The sequence below is a fragment of the Mesoplodon bidens genome (genome assembly GCF_964165515.1).
Source record: "Mesoplodon bidens genome assembly, chromosome: 2".
Taxonomy (NCBI): Eukaryota; Metazoa; Chordata; class Mammalia; order Artiodactyla; family Ziphiidae; genus Mesoplodon; species Mesoplodon bidens.
In genome coordinates, this window is record NC_138177.1 from 84,780,863 (window position 1) to 84,802,099 (window position 21,237).

General features: G+C 38.0%; 1 protein-coding gene across 1 annotated transcript in view; it reads left to right on the forward strand.

Annotated features, from left to right (window-relative positions):
• The first annotated feature begins 1,180 nt into the window (after positions 1 to 1,180).
• The window catches only part of CSDE1 (cold shock domain containing E1), a 36,584-nt gene continuing 16,527 nt past the window's right edge, over positions 1,181 to 21,237 (forward strand). The window contains exons 1-7 of the mRNA XM_081224329.1: positions 1,181 to 1,266; positions 8,429 to 8,860; positions 16,577 to 16,723; positions 18,362 to 18,560; positions 19,572 to 19,681; positions 20,083 to 20,175; positions 20,798 to 20,895. Of these exons, the coding sequence (XP_081080455.1) occupies positions 16,586 to 16,723; positions 18,362 to 18,560; positions 19,572 to 19,681; positions 20,083 to 20,175; positions 20,798 to 20,895 (638 nt within the window). The 5' untranslated portion in view covers positions 1,181 to 1,266; positions 8,429 to 8,860; positions 16,577 to 16,585. The remainder of the gene's footprint in view (positions 1,267 to 8,428; positions 8,861 to 16,576; positions 16,724 to 18,361; positions 18,561 to 19,571; positions 19,682 to 20,082; positions 20,176 to 20,797; positions 20,896 to 21,237) is intronic.

Sequence of the window (21,237 nt, forward strand, 5' to 3'; positions counted from 1 at the left end):
GCATCAAAAAGAAGAGGCAGCTTGGAGGTGGTATGGGATTAGACCAATAGCAACAGAGGTGGAAAGAAAAATCTTTGAACATCAGAAGTAAGATACTACCTCCTCTTATAATTCAAGATGACTTGCTCAAAAATGAGCTGTGCACCTTTCCTTCATTGCAGTTATTTCAATGTGTATGTTGAGATTTTGGTTTTCTGATTATTGAATGATGCTAGACTGAAAGTTCCTTGAGGACAGAACCATGACCGTTTGTCTTTACTATAGTATACACCCCAACGACGACGCATACGATATGCCAGACAAATAAGTGTTGAAGGGAAAAATAAAGTGGTGGGAGAGTTCTCAGAAGGGTGACTGGTCATTTTTTATCCAATATTGTCAAGTGAGAGAGCCACAGAATCTGTGAAAAAGCATTCCTTTCACCAGAGGGGACTGACTGCTCTATCGTTTGGCAAGGTATAATTCATTGAACTTTTCTGGGGCCAGAATTAACCATTTTCCTCCTTCCCTCTTTCCCTGTGGGATGAGTCATCCATTTGCCCTGATTTCAACCTTTTGATTACTGATTCACCCCTTTGATTACCTGATACACTATGTAGATCTTCTGTTAACTAAAAAGGTCAGTTGAAGGAGTTTGTTTTTTAATGATTATGCTACCTTGCTCACTCTTGTCTGTTGCAAGCAACACAGTTTGTGGGAAACAAATTTCTCACGTATGGCATTCAAATTACCTTGCTTAAAACCTAACTCTATATTAAATAAAAGTCCAGTCTAAGGTAGCGGACAAGAGAAACAAGGCTTGCACTGTGAATAAAGAGGAACTGGGGTTTGGGGAACTTCCGGATTATCGCTGAGAAAAGAGAAATCCTTTATATGACATTCCTGATATGCCCTCCTAATTGTTCGTCTTCAAGGTTTATCCTGGTCTCGGGGCCTAGATCTTTTTGCAAAGATCAGAGACGCCGAAAGTCACCCGCCACCCCGCCCCGTGCGTCCCACTGGAGTCAGCAAACACCGAGATTGCTCCCTGCAGCTCACGGAGGAGGGGAACTAAGGGAACGTAGACACCACCTCGGTTGTGGTTAAGCGCAGCGCACTGGCCGGCGACACTCAGCCCTCGTGCGCAGGCGTACTAAGGGTACGCTCCCCCCCTTCCTGTGCACGCGCTCGAAGCCCGCAACTCTCGCGAGAGAAGCGAGATTTATTCCTACGTACCGGGCCGTGCTGCTTATGGCGGCGCTGGAGAGGGGGCGCTGAGCTGTTGGGGTGAGTACGACCTCAGGGTCCAACTGGGGGTAGCAAAAAGCCACGTTAAGGGCGGATGAGAGGACCAAGACAAACGGGAGAGACTTCTGAGGCAGGTGGGCACTCCTAGAGCTCCGGGTAGAGAAAATCTCACCCTGAGTCCCTGCCCCGGGCTTTTCCACCCGGCTCCCGTTCAACTGTCTAGGCCTCACGTCAGGCTGCAGAGCAGAAGCGAAGAGTCCAGGCCAGGCGGTCGCGCGTGGTGGTGGTGGTGACTAAAGTGGGGGGAGGGAGCGAAAATGGAGGCTCCGACCGCAGCCAAGATGGAGGCAGGGGTGCGGGGCTCGGGCGCGGAGGCTTCTGGGAGTTGTAGTCTGGCTGCTTCCTCCTCTGCGGCTTGGTGGGGGAAACGAGAACTACAAGTCCCGGCGGGCGGGGCGAGGGGGTGGTGGCGCGGTCCTTTGTGTGAGACTGGAAGAGCTGGAGGCATAGGAGAGGGGCCTGTTCTGACTCTGAACCCTGTGGTATTTTGGCCATCACCTGCTTGGGGATCTGACTACGAGTACCAGAGCGCAGTGCGGCAATGGCGCCTCCTTTGTGTATGGACTGAGACCTCGCTCCATCTAACTGCTTAGAGACACCTCCTTTCCTCGGCACATCTGGCATGGTAGTGCGGCCGAATTGTCATCCTTACTTCCATTCACCTAGAGCTGTTTATCTTGGGTCTCAACACCCAACTTTCCCCTCTAGTCCTCCCCTTCGGCTTCTTGAGAAAGAGAACCAGCCCCTAAACTTAAACACATGGCTCTCACCCTTCTAATCCTGGTGTTAGGGCGAACTCGGTGAGAACTCAGTGGAGTTCTTTCTCCTTACTCCCCCTCTGGTTCTTATGGTGTAAGAGCCCGGCCCATATTGTGCAATGAAAGGCATGGCTTCGTCATTCTGTGTAGAATTAGTTTTTTAGAGCCCTGGTCGTAGACACTTTCGAGGTTCTACCACCCGCTGTATCATAAGTAGGAAATCTTAGTGCTACGGTTCTTTTTGCTTTAAGGTTTTCCTTTAGAAACACCCAGTAGCTCCTCTCTTGCCTGACAAGTGAGGCAGGGAACCCTCTCTAAAAACAGCCTTCAACCCGCAAATACAAAAGCTGAACGTTTTTGTGTGAGGTAATTTCCTTGTTTTACACCTAAAATGAGCGAAAGAATGTGGTCCTCTTAAACAGTTGGTAGACGGGGTGAAGGAGGAGGGAGGACGCCCAAAGGCACTGTGGTAGTTAAACGTTTAAATCCTTCCTGTGGGAGACTTAGCTTTTTATCAGGATGGTATGAACTGGCAGCTCTGGACCAGAGCTACCAATCTATAAAATGTAGGTACCAAATTATAGCCCGCTAATATAAGTTGTTCTGTATCAAAACGTTGAGTAATTTTCGAGTCTCTAGAAGGAAGCATTTTCAATACTACGTTGAGGGGCAGTATAATACCTTTGTGCACTTTGGTACTAACCAATATTGAGTATTCTTGGTTTGGGTAAGGAGGGGGGGTTTATATACTTCAATAGGCATATGCCTGAGTCATAAAATCTTGATAAATTTTCAGCCTTTTTTTTTTTTTTTTCTTTTTAGCCATAGGCCCGAAATAAAAGAGATGGTAGTGGTTTGAGTGATTTTGCAGCTGCTCTGGATGTTTACCATCGAGATGAGTATTTATAGCAGCTGAGTTGAAAAGTAAAGCATTTGAGGCACAGAAGATAGGTTTTCTTTTTTTGTAAATAAGTTCTGACTTAACAAGTATGACCTCTAGAGTATGGTTGAAAATTCTGGTAAATTCCTAGCAAATAAAAAATGAGAATGTGGAAGCTGACATGTAGTCCTGCTTTATCCTACTCCTGTTTTCCCTCCCCTCCATCTGAAGACACACAATGCAGGGCCATTACAACATTTTAAAAAATATTTTCTTTTAAATTGTGGTAAAATATACATACATAACGGAATTTACCGTTTTAACCTTTTTTTTTTTTAAGTGTACAGTTCAGTAGCATTAAGTTCATTCACATTGTTGTGAGGCCCATACTTTTGACAAGGTAGTTTAAACATGGAAATGCTGTGTGGGCAGATTTTTAAGGAGTTGAATTTGAGGACTGCATTACAAAATAAAAATCTTGAGATCTTGTTAAATAATAAATAAATACAAGGCATTGGTTTGCCTTCTTAGTTTAGTCTTTTCAAAAATCAAAGGGGGACTACTTTGAGATTTTTGTCCCAGACTGTCTTATGGAGAGCTGTAACTTGTAGGATTTTTCATGATAAAGAATTACAGCTAGAAGAATTACAGCTGTATTTTTTAAGACTTAATAGCTGGAATGTCTTCAGTGGTGAAATTGCTGTGGTGGGGGTGACTTGTTTTCTTGAATCCCATCATTTCTTGCTGTTAAATGCTTTCTGCCAAATCAGGATTTTTAAAAATTCCTTTGTCTTGGTATTAGAATGTTTTCTGCTTGCATGTGTGAGTACCTAGTTAAAAAAATAATTCAAAACTTTTTTCCAGTTCATACATACTGCCAAGCCAGAGGAATTCTTAGAGATGTTTCTGTTGTGCTACATTTTTTATTAGGGGTATTAAACTGAATATTGTGTATTGGAAGATTATTTTTGGAGCATTATTTGTCCTTTTATACTGAGGTATAATATTAATGTGTAGTTGAAAATAATTGATCAGCAGTTTATTCATGTTGAACCTGTAGGCTATCCATTGGTTTGCAGCTGCAGCCAATATATAACCAGTTAGTTGTTTGCATTTCTGCTTCTCGGATGTAGTAAGTGCAAACTCCTGCTATGGGCGAGTTTGCTAGGTACTGCCTCCCTTTATCAGTGCAGGTCTTTGCCCAAGGGCCCTACATTTACTATTGCTTTATTGGGCATGCCAATGCCTTTTTCCCCTCATCAGTCTGTATCTGCTCTGACCAGTGTGATAGCCATTAGCTGTGTGCGACCATTGTGCAGTTGAACTGTACACAGTTCTGAATTGAAATGTGCTGTAATATAAAATAAGCATTGGATTTCCAGGGATGTTAAAAACATGTCAGTTACCTGTGGGAACTGATGACATTTGGATTTGGTTAAGTAAGATACTTAATTAAAATTAGTTTCACCTTTCTTTCAAGTTCATATGATTACTAGAGATTTTTAAATTACATATGTGGCTTGCACAGTATTTCTGTTGGATGGTGCTGGTCTACACTATTCTTTGATTTTTGTGTCTGGAGCATTTCTTCAGCTTCTTTCCACACTGGCATTTGTCCTATTTCCAAGTATTAGTATCTGTAAAAGAAGTTAAGTGATAGGTGGGTGTATAATTTTAAATATCTAGTAACAGCACAATTGTTATTACTAAAGGAAACATATAGAAAAAGGTGGTTGCAGCAATTTGATTTTCTTTTATTTCTGCTCAACGTGTTGATGACTTAAATTGTTTTAAGGTGGTTAATTATCTAAACTTTATCATTTTCCTTAGATCCCAAAGTAAAACTGAATTAAAACCTGTTAGGCACTTTGGTTATACAGGTTAGAGAAAAATGTGATATACTTAAACTTGTCTTGGGTTAATGCATCAAGAAATACCAACTGGGGCTTCCCTGGTGGCGCAGTGGCTGGGAGTCCGCCTGCCGATGCAGGGGATGCGGGTTCGTGCCCCGGTCCGGGAGGATCCCACATGCCGCGGAGTGGCTGGGCCCGTGAGCCATGGCCGCTGAGCCTGCGCGGCCGCAGCAGTAAGAGACCCGCGGACCGCAAAAAAAAAAAAAAAAGAAAAGAAAAGAAATACCAACTGGGGGGTTAAGGCAAGAATTAGTGGTAGTCATATAAATCAACAGTAGAGAACCTTTTCAGTTCCGTGCTGCCTATTTGGGTCTTTGCTCTTATTCTCAAAGAAAGTACTCTGAAGAAAGTGGGTTAGGTGGAGGGACTTTTATAGACTGGTTTAGCATTTCTTTATTCTTCCCAAGTGAATGCTGTACAGACTTCGAGTATAATTTTTCAAAATGATAAACTGGGTTATGTGGTAACATTTTAGATAGATTAATGCCATATAAATGTATTAGTTCAACATGTATTAGTTTAGTGCCTACTCTGTGCCCGGCTTCAGCTAAGCCTTTGCGATAAAGCAGCGAACTGGAGGAGACAGTAAATAACAAAACAGGTGATGGTAGTTTTAAGGCAGGTGAAATAGGGCATGACTGTTTGGATTATCAGATCAAGTAAAGGAAAATTAACTTCTAAAACAGCATGACATAATTGATAATTAACTAATGGTGATAGTGTTCCCATACAGAGCAAAGGGAAAAGGAGTTGATTACTTAGTAATCAGGGAGACTCTCAGATCCACATTTAAATTGTTCCTTAGTTTTTTTTATTAGTACTCTATTTCATGTGACTTAAGAAGCGTCTGGCTTTGGGGGCGGGGAGAGGTTGTAGGGGGTACACTTTGGTTCAGAGGATTACAGTGAAAGAATTGGTCAGTACCACCCGTGAATGTTAATAATCTTAGCATGAGTGGGTAGCAAATTTATTAAAATGTCCAATGGGTATCTTTTAAAAGAAGAGGCTATTTCTTGATTGGATAATTAAGACTTTATACAGTTCACCAAAACAAAATTTTTTAAAGTTGGTGGAACTGTCTACCAACTTGAATTGTATCTTTTTGCTGTATTAGTTTCTGCTGTAGGAAGTTTAGCAGTACCTGGTTAAGTGCTATCGGGGGCTGTGATAAAGAAATAAACTTGAGTTTGTCTCTCAGAAATCTGAAATATAATTGAAGGAACAAGATACATAAACATGTAAGTAAAGTGCAGAAATGATTTGGTACCAAAAAGCATGATGCCAGCAGTGGGAGTTACTGTAATAAATCTGTGCTGGAATGGTCAAGAAAGGCTTTTTTTTGTCGCATTGAAGATGACAAAATGTATTCTTTGTGGAAAGACCCATATACACAAAGACTAGAATTCAGGGATCTCCCAAGAGTTGCGTTTAAGAATTAGGGAGGAAAATGCACCTATCTAGAAGAACTGGAGAGCAGAAGAAGGTAAAGATGTAAAGGTAGAAGAGACACACCTTGAATGGTGGTGGTTAAACGCTGGCTGCAAGTCAGAAACACCTTGGGGGGCAGGGTGGGAAAGGAAATACACCAATGCCTAGGACCTAACCCCAGTTAAATTAGAATCTCAAGGTGGGATCCAGGCTTTGATTTCCACCACCACCCCAAGTCCCAGGTGGGTTGGATTTGCAGCCAGGATTAAGAACTTCCCATTTAGAGTGCTGGAAAAATCACTGAGGATTTTGGACAAGGAGATGAGATGAATGAGATGAAATTGGAATTTTAGATAAATCAGTCTGGTAGTGTTATGTGGCAGAATATGGAAAGGGTTGACACTGGAAGTTAGCAGATGTGTCAGACCCCTGGACTAAAATATGATGTCATTTAGGGCAAAAGATGAATACACAAGGTATCTTGAAATATTGATAAGACTTGCAACATTGGGTGTGTAGGTGGAGAGGAAGGAACGAAAGATCATTACAGAAGTGGCCCTACCTCAGGCCAGTTAAATTACTCTTTGAGTGGGGACTGGGCATGTGTATGTCTTAAAGCTTCCCAAGTGATTTGAGAATCATTGCTCTAAGAAGTATCTAGTCTGGGTAATAGAATGATCCAAATAAAATTGAAAGATTTGACAAATGTAACATTTGATATTTGAAGTTACTGTATAAAGTCATGGAATGTTAGGTATACCCAATAGCCACAGATCAGCTGTTACTGACTTTTCATTTTGCATAGGAGAAACTGAAACTCAGGGAGATTAAATAATTTGTTTGTGACATTTTACTGGTAAGTATCAGTGTGATTAATATTGAGCTCTCCTACTCGGTTTCACCAGGTCTGACCTCTCACCTTATAGTCATTATTTCTGATCTTAAAATATACTATCCACCTCTCAGCATATCTAAAACCAAATCCACCTTTTCTTTTCCCCATATAAGTCATTTTAGTTAATAGCACCATTTTAGCTAACATTTGAGGCACTGCAAAATAATAATTTTTTACAGCTAATACAAAGCACAATTCTGTGATTTTATTTATACATATATTTCACTTCTCTTCCCCTCTCATCTTAATTGTTTCTCTTCTATAGACATTCCTCATCTGTTTATGGCAACAGCTCTAATGAGATGTCTGTTTCCTTCACTAAGTGATCCTTCATAGGATTTCAGGATTTCATACCCTTTCATCAAGAACTAAGGCTCTCTGTTTCCCGTTATATCAAGTTGAAACACTTCATAATCTGGCTCTGCTGCATCTGTCACACCATATATCTCATTTCACTTTAACCCAGCCCTCTGTTCTAGCCAGGCGAGCCTATTGATTCCTCTGAAACAACAAGCCACACTTGCTGTGACAGTCTCATGCAATAAAGCTCCCTTGATGCCAGGCATAGAAAATCCTACACATGGTCTCTGCTCTCAAGGGACTTAGGATTTAGCTGTATACTCTGGCTTGGTTTATGTGATATTTTATGCCTAGAATACTCAGCTGTTTTCTTTTTCTTAAAAATCTACCTATTTCTCCAAATTAAGCTGAAATATTCTACCTCTTAACTAAAGCCTTCTCTGACCATGTTGCTTTGATGCACAGACGGTGATGCATAAACAATAAATAGTATTTCTGGAATAGCATGTGATGTAGTAGATTCCCAGATATTAGTTGAGCATATTAATTTTGGACATTTTGTCCTATATTCTAGTTTTTCCTCCATGTATAAATAACTCTTCTCAACAAGGGTGTAAACTCCCTGATGGCAGGAAATTCTTTTTATGTTTTCCACAGTACCTAACACAGTGCTAGGTAGTTACAAAACACTTATACTAAATAGAATATTATATTATGTAACTTCGAATTTATTTGTGGGGAGGGGGTGTCAATAAGGACTGAATAATTTCGGGTTTTGAGTGTACAGTACCAAAGGAGGTATCCATTAGCACTTGGGAGATTGCTCAAATGACATTGAGTGTGTGTGCTTCCATGTTTTCTGCATTGCTTGATTCTAAGTTAATGAAATGAGTTTGTCCCTCTAGCTACCCTCTGTTCCTGATTCTTTTATGTAAGTTATACTTAATGTCTTCATTCTTATCTCTAGTATGAAGTGTAACAGAACAGACTTTACCACCTGAAACTGCTGCTTCAAGTTCAGATCAGGCAAGGAACAAACCTCGAAACAACCAACAAGACCAAAGAAGAGTACACTTAAGTTGAAGACACAACACTTGATCTGAAACAAGAAGTTTGTGCCTACTCAACAGCTTTGAAAGAGCACTTCCCAACGCTGCTAGTAGTCTTTGTTTTCTTCAGTGCTGTACTGTGAGATTGCCTGGTGCAGCAGCAGTTGTATTCTTTATTAGCTTGATAGGTCATTTTCTCTCGCACTCGCGCTCTCTCTCTCTCTTTCTTTTCTTTTCTTTTTTTTTTTTTTTTTTTTTAACACTAGCAACTTTCATCCTTTGAAACGTGTGCTGAAAAAGAAGAATCAGCAAATACTACTGAAAGTGCAATATTTGATTATCACTGCGAGGTAGGTTTATCATTTCCTATTGGCAAGAATCAGTTTATAATTCTAGATTTTCTAATTATTTGGTTAAATTTAAAATCTTAATCTGTTTGCTTCTAAAGGTATTCTGAAAACAGTTTATATTATCAACTATTAGTCTGAAAATATCAACACTAGATTATTTTATTTAACTTGTTGTCTTTTGTTAGATGAGAGTATTTATGCCCCAAACTGGGATTTTCCACCCCAGATTATATTTATTGATACGTGCAGATCTCTTGATTTATTGGTCTCTTAGAAAGAAAAACTCCCTTTGTACTACTTAAAAGTTAGGGTTTCAGTTAGGAGTGCCCTTTGTAGTCTTTGAGGTAACTTTGGGTAAAGAAAGCCTACCGAGAAGGGTCGTTTGAAGGTGAGTTGTACTTTGTTAAGAGGGAGAAGAGTTTTTGGTAGAGGCATAGAGGTAACGGAATGAGCAGATTTGGGGAGATCTGAAAGCACGTGGTATATGTTGAGTGTGGTCTATTATGAACGGAGGGGAGAATACAGTTTTGTGGGGCAGAGAGAATAACTGGAAAGGGAGGCTTGCTGGAGGCAGGTTCTACAGGGCCCACTCTACTTGACTTTATTTTTCAGGAAATTGTCAGCTGCTCATAAACAAGGGCTTAATGGATTTTGTATTTCAAACCTGAGATAGTTTATTGCTTCAGATTTTAAAGTTACATATTCATAAATGTATCTTTTAAAGACAAATGGTGCTACTTTTAAGGAACAGGCTGAGGATGGGAAGACCTGTTAGGAACAATGGACAGAGTGTAAGGAAGATAAAAGCTACGGTAAAGGCAGAGAAAGAGGTAGACACTAGGTGTTTTAATGGTAGAAGTAATAGGACTGGTGACGAGTTGAATGGGAAGTTGAGGCTGGAGGGAATTGATTTAGTCTATCCAGTTGTCCAAGTTAGAAATCTTTGTTCATAGGAATGGCGAAATTCAGGTAGGGATTTGTGGAAATCTGTTTTATTAGATAGGAACCTGAAGTTGCGAAAATATTCTACTATGGAATGTTAAACAGTGGTTGTTTGGGGGAGGTAAGATTGTGAAGGGCAATTGTTCCTTTTTAATCTTTAGTTTCTAGAGTTTCTAAAATCAGCAGAAATAAAGGCTTGGAATTCAGAAAGGAGTCGTCACTTTATAGGTAATAAAGGAAGAAGTGCCAAAGAAGAGAATGTTGAAAGAAATAGGTAGTCCAGGTAGGAATGCCAAGGAAGAGAATTTCAAGAACTGCGTGGTAATCCTTTTGTAAAACGCTTCATTGATCAAATGAGAGGGAGAATGAAAACAGACCACTCCTAGGTTGTTGTCTTATAAAAGCTTCATCACCATTTCAAGAAGCAGTGGGCCTTTATCTCCAGTTCATTTAAAGGTTGAGGACCTGGCTGTGGTAATGACCTTACTGTAGACCAGAAATATTCCTTAATTTAAAACTACCATTAACACCAATTTATTTAAAGCATTGACTAATTTAATCCTCACATCCATGGTGGCATTGGTACTTTTGTTTTTAATTAATTTATTTATTTTTGCTGTGTTGGGTCTTCGTTTCTATGCAAGGGCTTTCTCTAGTTGTGGCAAGCAGGGGCCACTCTTCATCGCGGTGCGCGGGCCTCTCACTATTGGCGGCCTCTCTTGTTGTGGAGCACAGGCTCCAGATGCGCATGCTCAGTAGTTGTGGCTCACGGGCTTAGTTGCTCCGCGGCATGTGGGATCCTCCCAGACCAGGGCTCGAACCCGTGTCCCCTGCATTAGCAGGCAGATTCTCAACCACTGTGCCACCAGGGAAGCCCAAGGTTATTGTATTATTTGCTTTTTTTTGTTTGTTTCTTCCTATCTCCTCATCTGATTTTTTAAAAAATAATTTTAGACTAGTACCAATTGTGCTGGGTTAGATAAAATAATGGGGATTGAAATTGTACGGCTCTATCATTACTATTCAGAAGGGTAAAAGATTAGATGTTACCGCTTTCATTGCATTGACATGAATTGTAGAGATGGATTTAAAGTAGAAGTGCTTTTTGTTTAGCCTAATTTTGTATTCTGAGCATTAGTTTACTACAGGAACATCCCCCCTGCCCCGCCCCCGGGGGGGGTGGGGTTGGAGGTGGGGGGAAGCAAAGCTGTAAGGAAACAAGACAGGGTGACTAGGGGAGGACTGTTGACAACCTGTCCTAAAGGATCCCAGTTTAGTCATCGAACTTCTCAGCAAGCCTAAGCTCAAAAGCCGCTCCCTGCTCCTCCTGGCATCAGCTGAGCCATTGGCATTATTGGCACTGGCCACAGTGGTATCACAGACCATTGTGAGAGGAAGCCATCATCTGCTACGTGAACATTTTTAATTGTAAATGCATGCATAGCTGTCAAAAGTTATATAGATTAATTCACATATTTACAAACAGATAAATAACAATTGGGGGGTTATTGACAGTAAAACATGTTGTGGTTGTACAGTTGTGAATTATTCCATTTAAAACGAGTGCAGCTAAGGAAACAGATTTGGTAATGCAGTAGAACCACAGATTTTGTTTTTATTTATTTTTTTACTTTAATTTTTATTGGAGCATAGTTGCTTTACAATGTTATATTAGTTTCTTGCTGTACAGCAAAGTGAATCAGTCATACATATACATATATCCACCCTTTTTTAGATTTCCTTTCCATTTAGGTCACCACAGAGCACTGAGTAGAGTTCCCTGTGCCATACAGTAGGTTCTCATTAGTTATCTATTTTATACATAGTAGTGCGTATATGTCAGTCCCAGTCTTCCAATTCATCCCACCCTGCCCCTTCCCTCCTTGGTAACTATAAGTTTGTTCTCTACATCTGAGAATCACAGATTTTAAAAGAGCCTTTGTAAAAAACAGTAAAAGTAGTACATAATTAGGAATGAATAAAAATATTGAGGAGTGGGATTGGCCTTAAAAAATATCAATGAATAAGGCTTATAAGAAGTTTGTCATGTAGAGATAGACATGGATTGTTTTGATGAGTATTTTGATCAAAGACAGTTTAAGATGACAAGAAGGAAAGCAAAGCTAGGAACCTTAAAAGAAAACTAAAGCCTCAGGTGAATGAGAAGATAACAGGGTAACTTGGCTAGGGGTATGGAGACCTATGATCAGGAACTGTAAATGTCTTGATTGATTTTCAAAGTCAGGTGTGCAAACTTTGGAGCCTGCTCTCCATCCCTAGCAAAAATCCAGGAGCAAACAAATAAAAAATAAGATGTTTCAATAAGGAGATTTGACAGAGTATCTCTTGATAACATAGTGGTCAGTATGGAATATAGGTTGGATTATAAGCAGTAAAAGGCTTAGACTAACGGACTGATTTTCAGAGAGGTCTCCATATGTGTGCTGCCAGATTCCATTCTTGCTCTACTTTTTAAAAAGATTTAGTAGTAAGTAGTTAATGTGTGTGCTCTGTACTAAGCACCATTCCAGGTTTTTTGTATGAAGTAACCCTAACCATCCCCACAACCCTGTGAGGTGGGTATTAAGGAAGGACATAGAATGCTTAAAAGACAGATTACAAAGGCTAATAATTTAAAATTATCCCTCTAAATTGGAACTCCAGGTTAACTAAGAAAAGAAATTTAAAAGCATTAGATTAGTTTTTTCTTTAGTAACAAATGATCAGTTACACAAGTACTAAAAGGAGAAAATCTGATTTTACTAATTTATTAAGGAGTAATAGAGCTTTTTTTTTTTTTTTTTTTTTTTTAGTTATATAATGTTACTCAAACTTTAGTCTACAGAATCAGGAAACACTCAGTGCTTTCTATATATTGGTCAGGGTACAGTAAGAATAGTAGTGAAATGTACTTCAGTGAATAATAATTTAGAACATATCCAGAAGACAGCAGTTAGCCTGAAAAACAGTTGCATTCCGAAAACTGAAAGGAGCAAAGGAAGTTAAGGGGAAATATGTTTAGATTAAGAAAACAGTCATTTTCTAAAACTGTCATACAGTGAAATAGGTTGCCTTTTCTAAACTAATTCCTTTTCAGTGGGAGCCAAGCAGACTAGGTTAGGAAAAAGCGGGGCGGGGAACAACTCAGAGATGTTGCAAGAAGAAATTACGGAGCACAGAATTTTGATTCTTTTTTTACCCACCTCTCAAGGGACTTTGGAAATCACTTAGGTCATCATTTTACATCTGTGGAAACAATTCCAGAGAAGTTTTAAAAAGTATGAGAAGCAAGACTAAAAGCCAGTCTTTTGATTCTAGTTCTGTGTTCTTTAGGGAACTTTAGTTGATTTCTTGAATTAGAAGTGAAGTTTAAATTTGACCTGTGATTCTTTCCAGTTCTTTTAAAAAAAAAAAAAATCATTGTTAATGATTTTTTTTTTTTTTTTTTTTTGGGCCGTGTTTGGGTCTTCATTGCTACGCGTGAGCTTTCTCTAGTTATGGCGAGCAGCGAGCAGGGGCTTCTCTTCATTGCAGTGCGTGGGCTTCTCGTTGTGATGACTTCTCATTGCAGAGTGTGGGCTCTAGGCCCGAGGGCTCAGTAGTTGCGGCTCTCAGGCTTAGTTGCTCCGCGGCATGTGGGAATCTTCTCGGACTAGAGATCGAACCCATGACCCCTGCATTGGCAGGTGGATTCTTAACCACTGCGCCACCAGGGAAGTCCCGTTAATGACTTTCTGATTAAAAACAAATACATAGAAAAGAGTAGAAAGTCTAAACTTGGTGTTGGGGGTATTCGTCTGCTGTGTTTACTACTATACATGTAGAACCTAGAACAGTGCTGATGCATTGTAGGCATTCAAGTTCTGGTTTAGCGTTTAAAGCAGTGGTTAAGAATGTGAGCCATGGAGTGAGTACTGAGTTCTGTTCCCATTTACCAATTTTAGCTCTGTGCACTTAGAACACCATCTAAGTGTTACATTGTCTGTGAGTATTGAAGTAGACTTTCTGGTCTTTCCTTTTTAAAATACAGTTGAAATCATATTATAGAAATATTTTTGTCATTATATAAAGTACTATGAAATTTTAGATTGTTTCCGGGAATTTGTTATTAAAACATTTTAATGAACACATTTGTGCATAAAGCCTTGTCCACATTTCACATTTCCCCATGATAGGTTTCCTGCAGTAGAATTATTAAGGAAAGCACCTCCACATTTTGGTACATATGGTTAAACTGTATTTCAGAAAGGTTGCACCAGTTTGCCACCATGAAAATATATTAGCATGTTGTTCTTAACCTACTTTCTCAATTTTTTTAATCTTTTATCTGATAAATGAATAATTTGTTTTATCTAAATTTTTGCTTGCCAGAATTGAAGTTCATATGTTTTGTGTTTAATGAATGATCTTTTAAGACTTATTTGTCTTAATGTCTTCCCATAATTCAGCAAATGAGTGCTTACTATGTGCCAAGCACTGTCTAACACTAGGGATTTAGCTTTGACCAAAAAGCCCCTGCTCTCATAGAGCTTATATTCTGGTAGTTTAATTCTTACTGATTTGCTTAAATTCTTTAATGATACACTCATATATTTACATTTGCGTTTGTTCTCTTTAGGTTTGAGTATAAAAGCTTATACTTTCTATGTAATCAAATATTGATCCCTTCCCTTGGCGTTTTTTTCTATTGACTTTAAACCTAGAAAGTCCCCCCTTCCAAAAGTTTTATAAATGCATACATTTTTATTTAATATTTGTTAAGGCATTTAACACAGTTCATCTAGAATATATTTTTTGTATGCTGTGAGATGAGCAACTAAATTGATTTTCCCCCTGTTTAAAAAAAAGCCAAGTAACATTTACCTACTGGTCCAGTACCACCCCCCTTTTTTTGATGTTGTCTTTATGTTAATTTTTTATAAACAAGCATCTGTTGTTGAGCTATCTACTTTTTCCATTGGATTTCTCTTTTTACGTAATTGTTTGGTGGTTTTGTTTGTTTTGTTTGTTTTGTTTTTTAAGGAACATCCATTTTGTTTAACTGTGCTTCTTTAAAGTTTTGATGGTGCTGATTTAAAAAAAATTTAGCTGAACTATTAGGAATTCTTTTAAGGGTTAACATATTGTCTTATCTAAAGTTGCTTGAGTGATATATGGGTTTCCCTTTTTAAAAAGTAGCCCTCAAATTAGATAAAGGCTAGAGAAAAATACTTAAGTCAGGAAAGGTGCTGGGAGAAAGGAGAGGTTCTGGTTCAATTCTGTTTTGATGTGCACATCCAAAGGTGAGATGAGATGAGCAATGTAGCCTAAATTCCAGTACGCTTGTTGGGGAACAGTTTAGTCTTAGAAAGAAATGATAGCTCTAACCCCTTCTCATTCTGGTTCATATTCCCTTAGGGTGAGAAAAACATGAGTCTTACCTCTTCAGCTAGGACTACTAGGACTGGAGACTTGAGAATGTGATTTTTGCAGCTTCCTGGCCTATGTATTACAGATCATATCATTGCATTCTTACTTGTATAGCGATAAGAACTAGTCTAAACATGAAAAAAGCACAGCTTGTAAGTCATGGTCTAAGTCAGTGATGGTGGAATAGTGGTCTTCAAATTAATTTGATCATACTGTTTAACAAGAAGAGCATGTGTGGTCAATATGTACGTGTATATATTTATAAATCGTGTGATTATACTGCTTCATTTGCATTGTGAAGCAGTGGTACAAATAGGACAAAGGTGAAATAAGCAATATTGTGAAAATAGTGTACCTGTTAACAGTGTAGAAACTTTTCAGCCCCACTAGAAATATATATTTCTGGTTGCTTAGTTTATAAGTGTTTAATTTAAAAACTTTATACTATCATGAATTAATATCTGAGGGACAGTATGCATTTTATGTTTTATTGATACTGGTATAAGTCTGTATCAGAGTCTTGATCTTAATGTTTTGTCAGACTTGGCATCTCATTAGATGGTCATTTATTTCATAATGTAGAGGTACAAGAACTAATACTAGGATTAGAAGTATTGGCTCCCAATTCTCTGCCTTTGCTTGCTTTATTAGCATTGTCTTCTAAGATTCTTCTGTGGGAATCTTGTTCAACAGTTTGTCTCTTTGTGAGGGTAGTTTAGTTAAACTAGATAGCTAAATATGTACACTTAATTGGAGAGATGTAAACTTTAATATGCTCAAAGTAAATGAACGAGGGCTTCACTGTCAATCTCTTGTGAGGTTCTCCACTCTTTCCTCAGAGTACTTAAGTGATGTATGACATGTGATACGACCTGACATATCAACTCAGCAAGGCCTCTTCTATAAATACATAATAACCATTTGTAAAAGCTAGTTTTTATCTCTGGCCAAATATATATATTCTAGTTCAGATATTTTCTTCCTACACCCCATTAGATTATCCTGTGTGTACCCTACTTGAGGGAGACAAGTGATTGAGAATATTGGATTCTGTGTAAAGTTGTGGGACACTGAGAAGAAGTTGGGCTCAGTTGTCTTGCTGTAGCAACCACCAGAGTCATTATGGCATTTTTAAAATTGTAAATGTTATGGATTAGGGGTTAAGTAAGTGCTTTAAAAAATACATTTCAGTTTGACCGTTTAATGTTAATGCTATAATTTATTTTGTTGATAGAAATCTGATTAAATGAATTATATTTTGCTAAAGTAATTTAATGATAAATGTAAAGATAAACAGGTTGACTGTCAAATGTGTGTTAAATTGTTATTGATCATAGTTGTAAACATTGTGCTATGTTGTCACAGCTGTTTGAGATGGAGAACGTTTTTACTGTGTCATCAGATCCTCATCCCCCTCCTACAGCCCCTCCTTCACTTTCTTTACCTTTATCTTCATCTTCTACCTCATCTGGGACTAAAAAACAAAAGAGGACCCCCACGTATCAGAGATCTGTAAGTCAGGGAAGCAGTCATCCCAGCTTTTTTCTTTGTGTTGAGAGCATGACTAAGAAGGGCCACTCAGTTTGATTGAAATGCCCTGCAAACTCACTTTCTAACTTCCCTAAGTATTTCCTTCACCTTGAATCTTGAAAGGTAAGTTTAGTAGTTTAGGCCTTGCTACTCAAAGTGTGTCCAAAAATCAGAAGTATTGATATCACCTTGGGAGCTTGTTAGAAGTGGAGAATCTCAAACCCCTGCTGCTGAATCAGATTTTGTATTTTAACCAGATCACTGGGTAACTTCAGTTTGAGAAGCCCTAGTTTTGAGTCAGTATTGTAGAGGTAGACCTTCTTGGTTTGACTTTGGCAAGTCATTTAATCTCAGTGTCTGTTTCATCATTGGTAAAACTGGGACAATATTACTTCCTCATGGGCTTTTGTAAAACTTAAATGAGTTAGTACACATCCGACACGAAAGAGTGTCTAGCATGAATGAATTAGAACTTAACCACCTACAGATGTGATGGCTTTGATTTGCATGATATGGCTATCCCACCCAGTGTTTACTTAAAACGTGGTCTATCTTTCTAGAATTTCAGTCATCTTTTTTTCCTGATGAAAAATTTTTTTACTTGCCCAACGTCAAACTTAAATGAAAATGCTTATAAGTCAAATTTTCAATGAAAGGGTCTTAAACTAGGTATAAAGATGTGGATATGTTGCTATAGTAAATCAATTATAGACCTAACCTTTTCTAGGGATTTTGTCTTATTTCATGCTTCACTTAAATAAAATGTAATATCTAATGTGATAGACAGTATCTGATGATTAAATAGGTCCCAGTGCATTGCATTTAAATAGCCCTTCTGTTCACTAAAGAATGTTTTATTTTGCTTTATCTGACCATAGAAACAAATGACAGTATTTAGAGATTTCAGTGTCTGAAACAGGTGAAAAGATTTCTTTAATTGTACCTGTGAAGTGATTGAAGATTTTTAGGATTGAAGAGCTTTTGTTGTCTTGGAGTTCTTAGAAAACTCTTGCTTTCTAACTCATTGTTTTGAGTCATCTTCCATTAAAGGACCTGAGCATGCATGTATTTTCTAGTTTGAAATAAGTATTGCATGGAAAGTTTCTTTTATTGTTTTAGTCTCTACTAAAATAATTGCCTTCAAGATGCACGGCTTACCAAATAGCAACAAGGTTTCTATTTACATTTCAAAATAAGTATTAATAAATTTAATGAAATGTCCTGGTAGTTTGGGTTTCCATCTCTTGAATAGTAGTTACCTTTGTTCTGATACTGTTGTTTTAGTAATTTAAAGTTAATGTAAAGGCAACTTTTACTTATATAGTTACTTTATCTTAATATTTAAACTCCAGAAATTCTCTTTGTTTGGTAAGTGAAAATTCTATCATGAATTGGGGCAGTTCCCCCAAAATAATTTGAATTACTTCCTCTGAAATGTTTTATTAGCTAAATTAACATTTCAGTAATAAAAACACATAATCTTCCCTTTATTTGTTTTACTTTTATTTTCTTTGCCTTTTTATGTTAAAAATTCAGTGATTTGTTAATCAGACTTATTAGTAAGCTATGGAGGTAATATACAGATCTATATGTATTGAGTTCTTTCTCTTTTTAAAACAGATGAGCTTTGATCCAAATCTTCTCCACAACAATGGGCATAATGGGTACCCCAATGGTACTTCAGCAGCACTGCGTGAAACTGGGGTTATTGAAAAACTACTAACCTCTTATGGATTTATTCAGTGTTCAGAACGTCAAGCTAGACTTTTCTTCCACTGTTCACAGTATAATGGCAACCTGCAGGACTTAAAAGTAGGAGGTAATCTGTTGGTTCTCCTTTTTATAAAACTAATCACAAGTTTATCTTGCATATCAACTTAGTCATGACAGTGTTATGCTTTTGGCCTTTTAATTGTACCAATTACTGAAGTTCGTTTATATAAATTAGCAGAATCCTGATTTCTGTTGTGGTGGTAGTCTTTTTGAGGGATTAAAGAGTAACTGATTAAAAGATATCTTTGAATATTTTTTAAATAGACACTTGATATATTTAATTGTTACTCCCCCAGTAATGACTGTTTGGCTATATATTAGATTTTAAGCCAGTGAAAATATTAAACTTCATAATGTTAGTTTTAATTATTTTGCCAGGTACTAGTTTGAGTAATACCTGAAAGAAATAACTCTTACAGTGTCACCACTTGGACTATGTGAGAATTCATTTTGGCTGACAACATAGAAATTACTTTCACATGTGAAAATGTGTGGCTTATTAAAGGACTGAAGTTACAAGGTCTCAGTGTGTTTTTTAAAAATATCTTTGAGAAAAAAATAACAATAGTTACATGAATATTTGGCATACCAAATACTCTAAACTGTACAAGAGTGTTATTTTGGTTAATCCTCATTTTACAGATGAAGAAACTCAGGGTATAGAGGGGTTTGGGGGGTGAGGGGGGAGGCTTGCCAAATCTCATCATTACATTGCGTCAGTTGTAGTATGTGTAGGTGCCATGAAAACTAAGATATGGCTAGCTTAGTCTAAAGCAGTGGTTCTGAAACATTAGTGTGTATCAGAATTACCTACAGGGCTTGTTAAAATGCAGATTACTGTACGTGATGCCCACAATTTGTTTTGGAGTAGGTCTGGAGTAGGGCCTGGGAATTTGCATTTCTGCTACACTCCAGGTGATGCTGCTGCTGGTCCAGGGACCACACTTTAAGAATCAACAGTCTAAGGAAACTCAAATGCCTCATTAAGTTTAGCTTGAAAGTGAGATACCATTTTGCCAAAATTAGTCCAACAAACACAACACTCTCTTTGTTTTAGATGATGTTGAATTTGAAGTATCATCTGACCGGCGGACTGGGAAACCCATTGCTGTTAAACTGGTGAAGATAAAACAAGAAATCCTCCCTGAAGAACGAATTAATGGACAAGTTAGTGACTTAGATGCTTTATGTTTTCTTAGGGCCCTGCATTTGCATATCTTTCACATTAGAAAAGGAAGATTCTCCCCATCTCCTCAGTTTGCACGCAAGAGAGCTATAGTATATAAAAGTTACTATTTTAAAATTCTATCAGAAGCACTGGCATTTCTTGACCTGAAATAAAAATTTGGTCAAGACTCAATTTGGGTTTTTACATATAACCCTAAGTCTATACTTACAGTCAGCTTATGTACTGTAAGTTTGAAACTTGGCAGCATGACATCCTCTTGTGGATCATATTAAAATGTATCCCTTTATATAGTATAGAGGATATTAAAATTCAGTTTATATTGCACAGTGCTGCTCCTGAAATGATTAGCAATGGAAATTTTTTTTTTTTTGACTGGTAGGTTGTGTGCGCTGTTCCTCACAACTTAGAGAGTAAATCTCCAGCTGCCCCGGGTCAGAGTCCAACAGGGAGTGTATGCTACGAACGTAATGGGGTAAACTTGTGTATTTTTCTTAAACCTTTGCCTGATCCACCATGTGATCTATAAGCGTACTTTAAAATTCAAAATCGAAAACGTAAGCTGCAGTTGATAAAAATCAGTTTAAAATTTGGTTTTGAAGAGGCTTCGAGTGCAGCATTATCAAAAAATCTAAACAGAAAAAAATCCATAGGACTTCCAAGTGTCTTAGCTTGCCCAAGTGTGACCTTAGTTAGAACATTAAGGTAAAATGCTTCTTTTACTCGCTTTTTTTGGGGGTTGTGGGAGGGGATCTTTTTTCTTGTTCCTTTTAAGCACTAACTCAGCTTTTTTGTTTGGAATGCCTTATATAAAAATTGGTTTTTTTGAAATGTAACTACAGCCTCTGGGCAAATGCTTCCACATGTGTAAGCTTTTTGAAGTTGGATTGCTGCTCAGCTGTGGACTCGCAGAAGTCATCAGCACCTTGGAGGGGAAGTGTGTTTATGTGAATAAAACTATGTACTTGTCAAAAGGCATTTAATTTTAAGAAATTTGTCTTTAAATGCCAGTTTAAGAAGTATTTAACAAAGTAAATCACAGTATACACTGAACATGCATCCTGCCAGTATAGTAATAATACCTTATTAATTCACAGGAAGTGTTTTATCTGACTTACACCCCTGAAGATGTTGAAGGGAACGTTCAGCTGGAAACGGGAGATAAAATAAACTTTGTAATTGATAACAATAAACAGTAAGTTCTTTTTTCCCACCTAAGTGGTGTGGGGGTTTTTTTGGTTTTTTTTCCTTTTACAATAAAATTTGAAGCAAGTCAAAAACCTAACTTGTAAATCTGGATAATTTTCATGATCTTTTAAGTTTTTATTCATCAGCTAAGCATTTGAGCGTCAATTCTATGACAGGCACTATGCAGGGTGTCAGAGATAGGAGGATAATTAAAACATGGTCGGAACCTCCAAGGAACTATTCTAGAGATCAGTGAAGGTTTTGCCATAGCAGCAGTGCTTGAGGTAAGCTTTAAGATGAGGAAGTCACTAGGGAGATGAGAAAAACATTCTGGATAGAGGAAGTACCA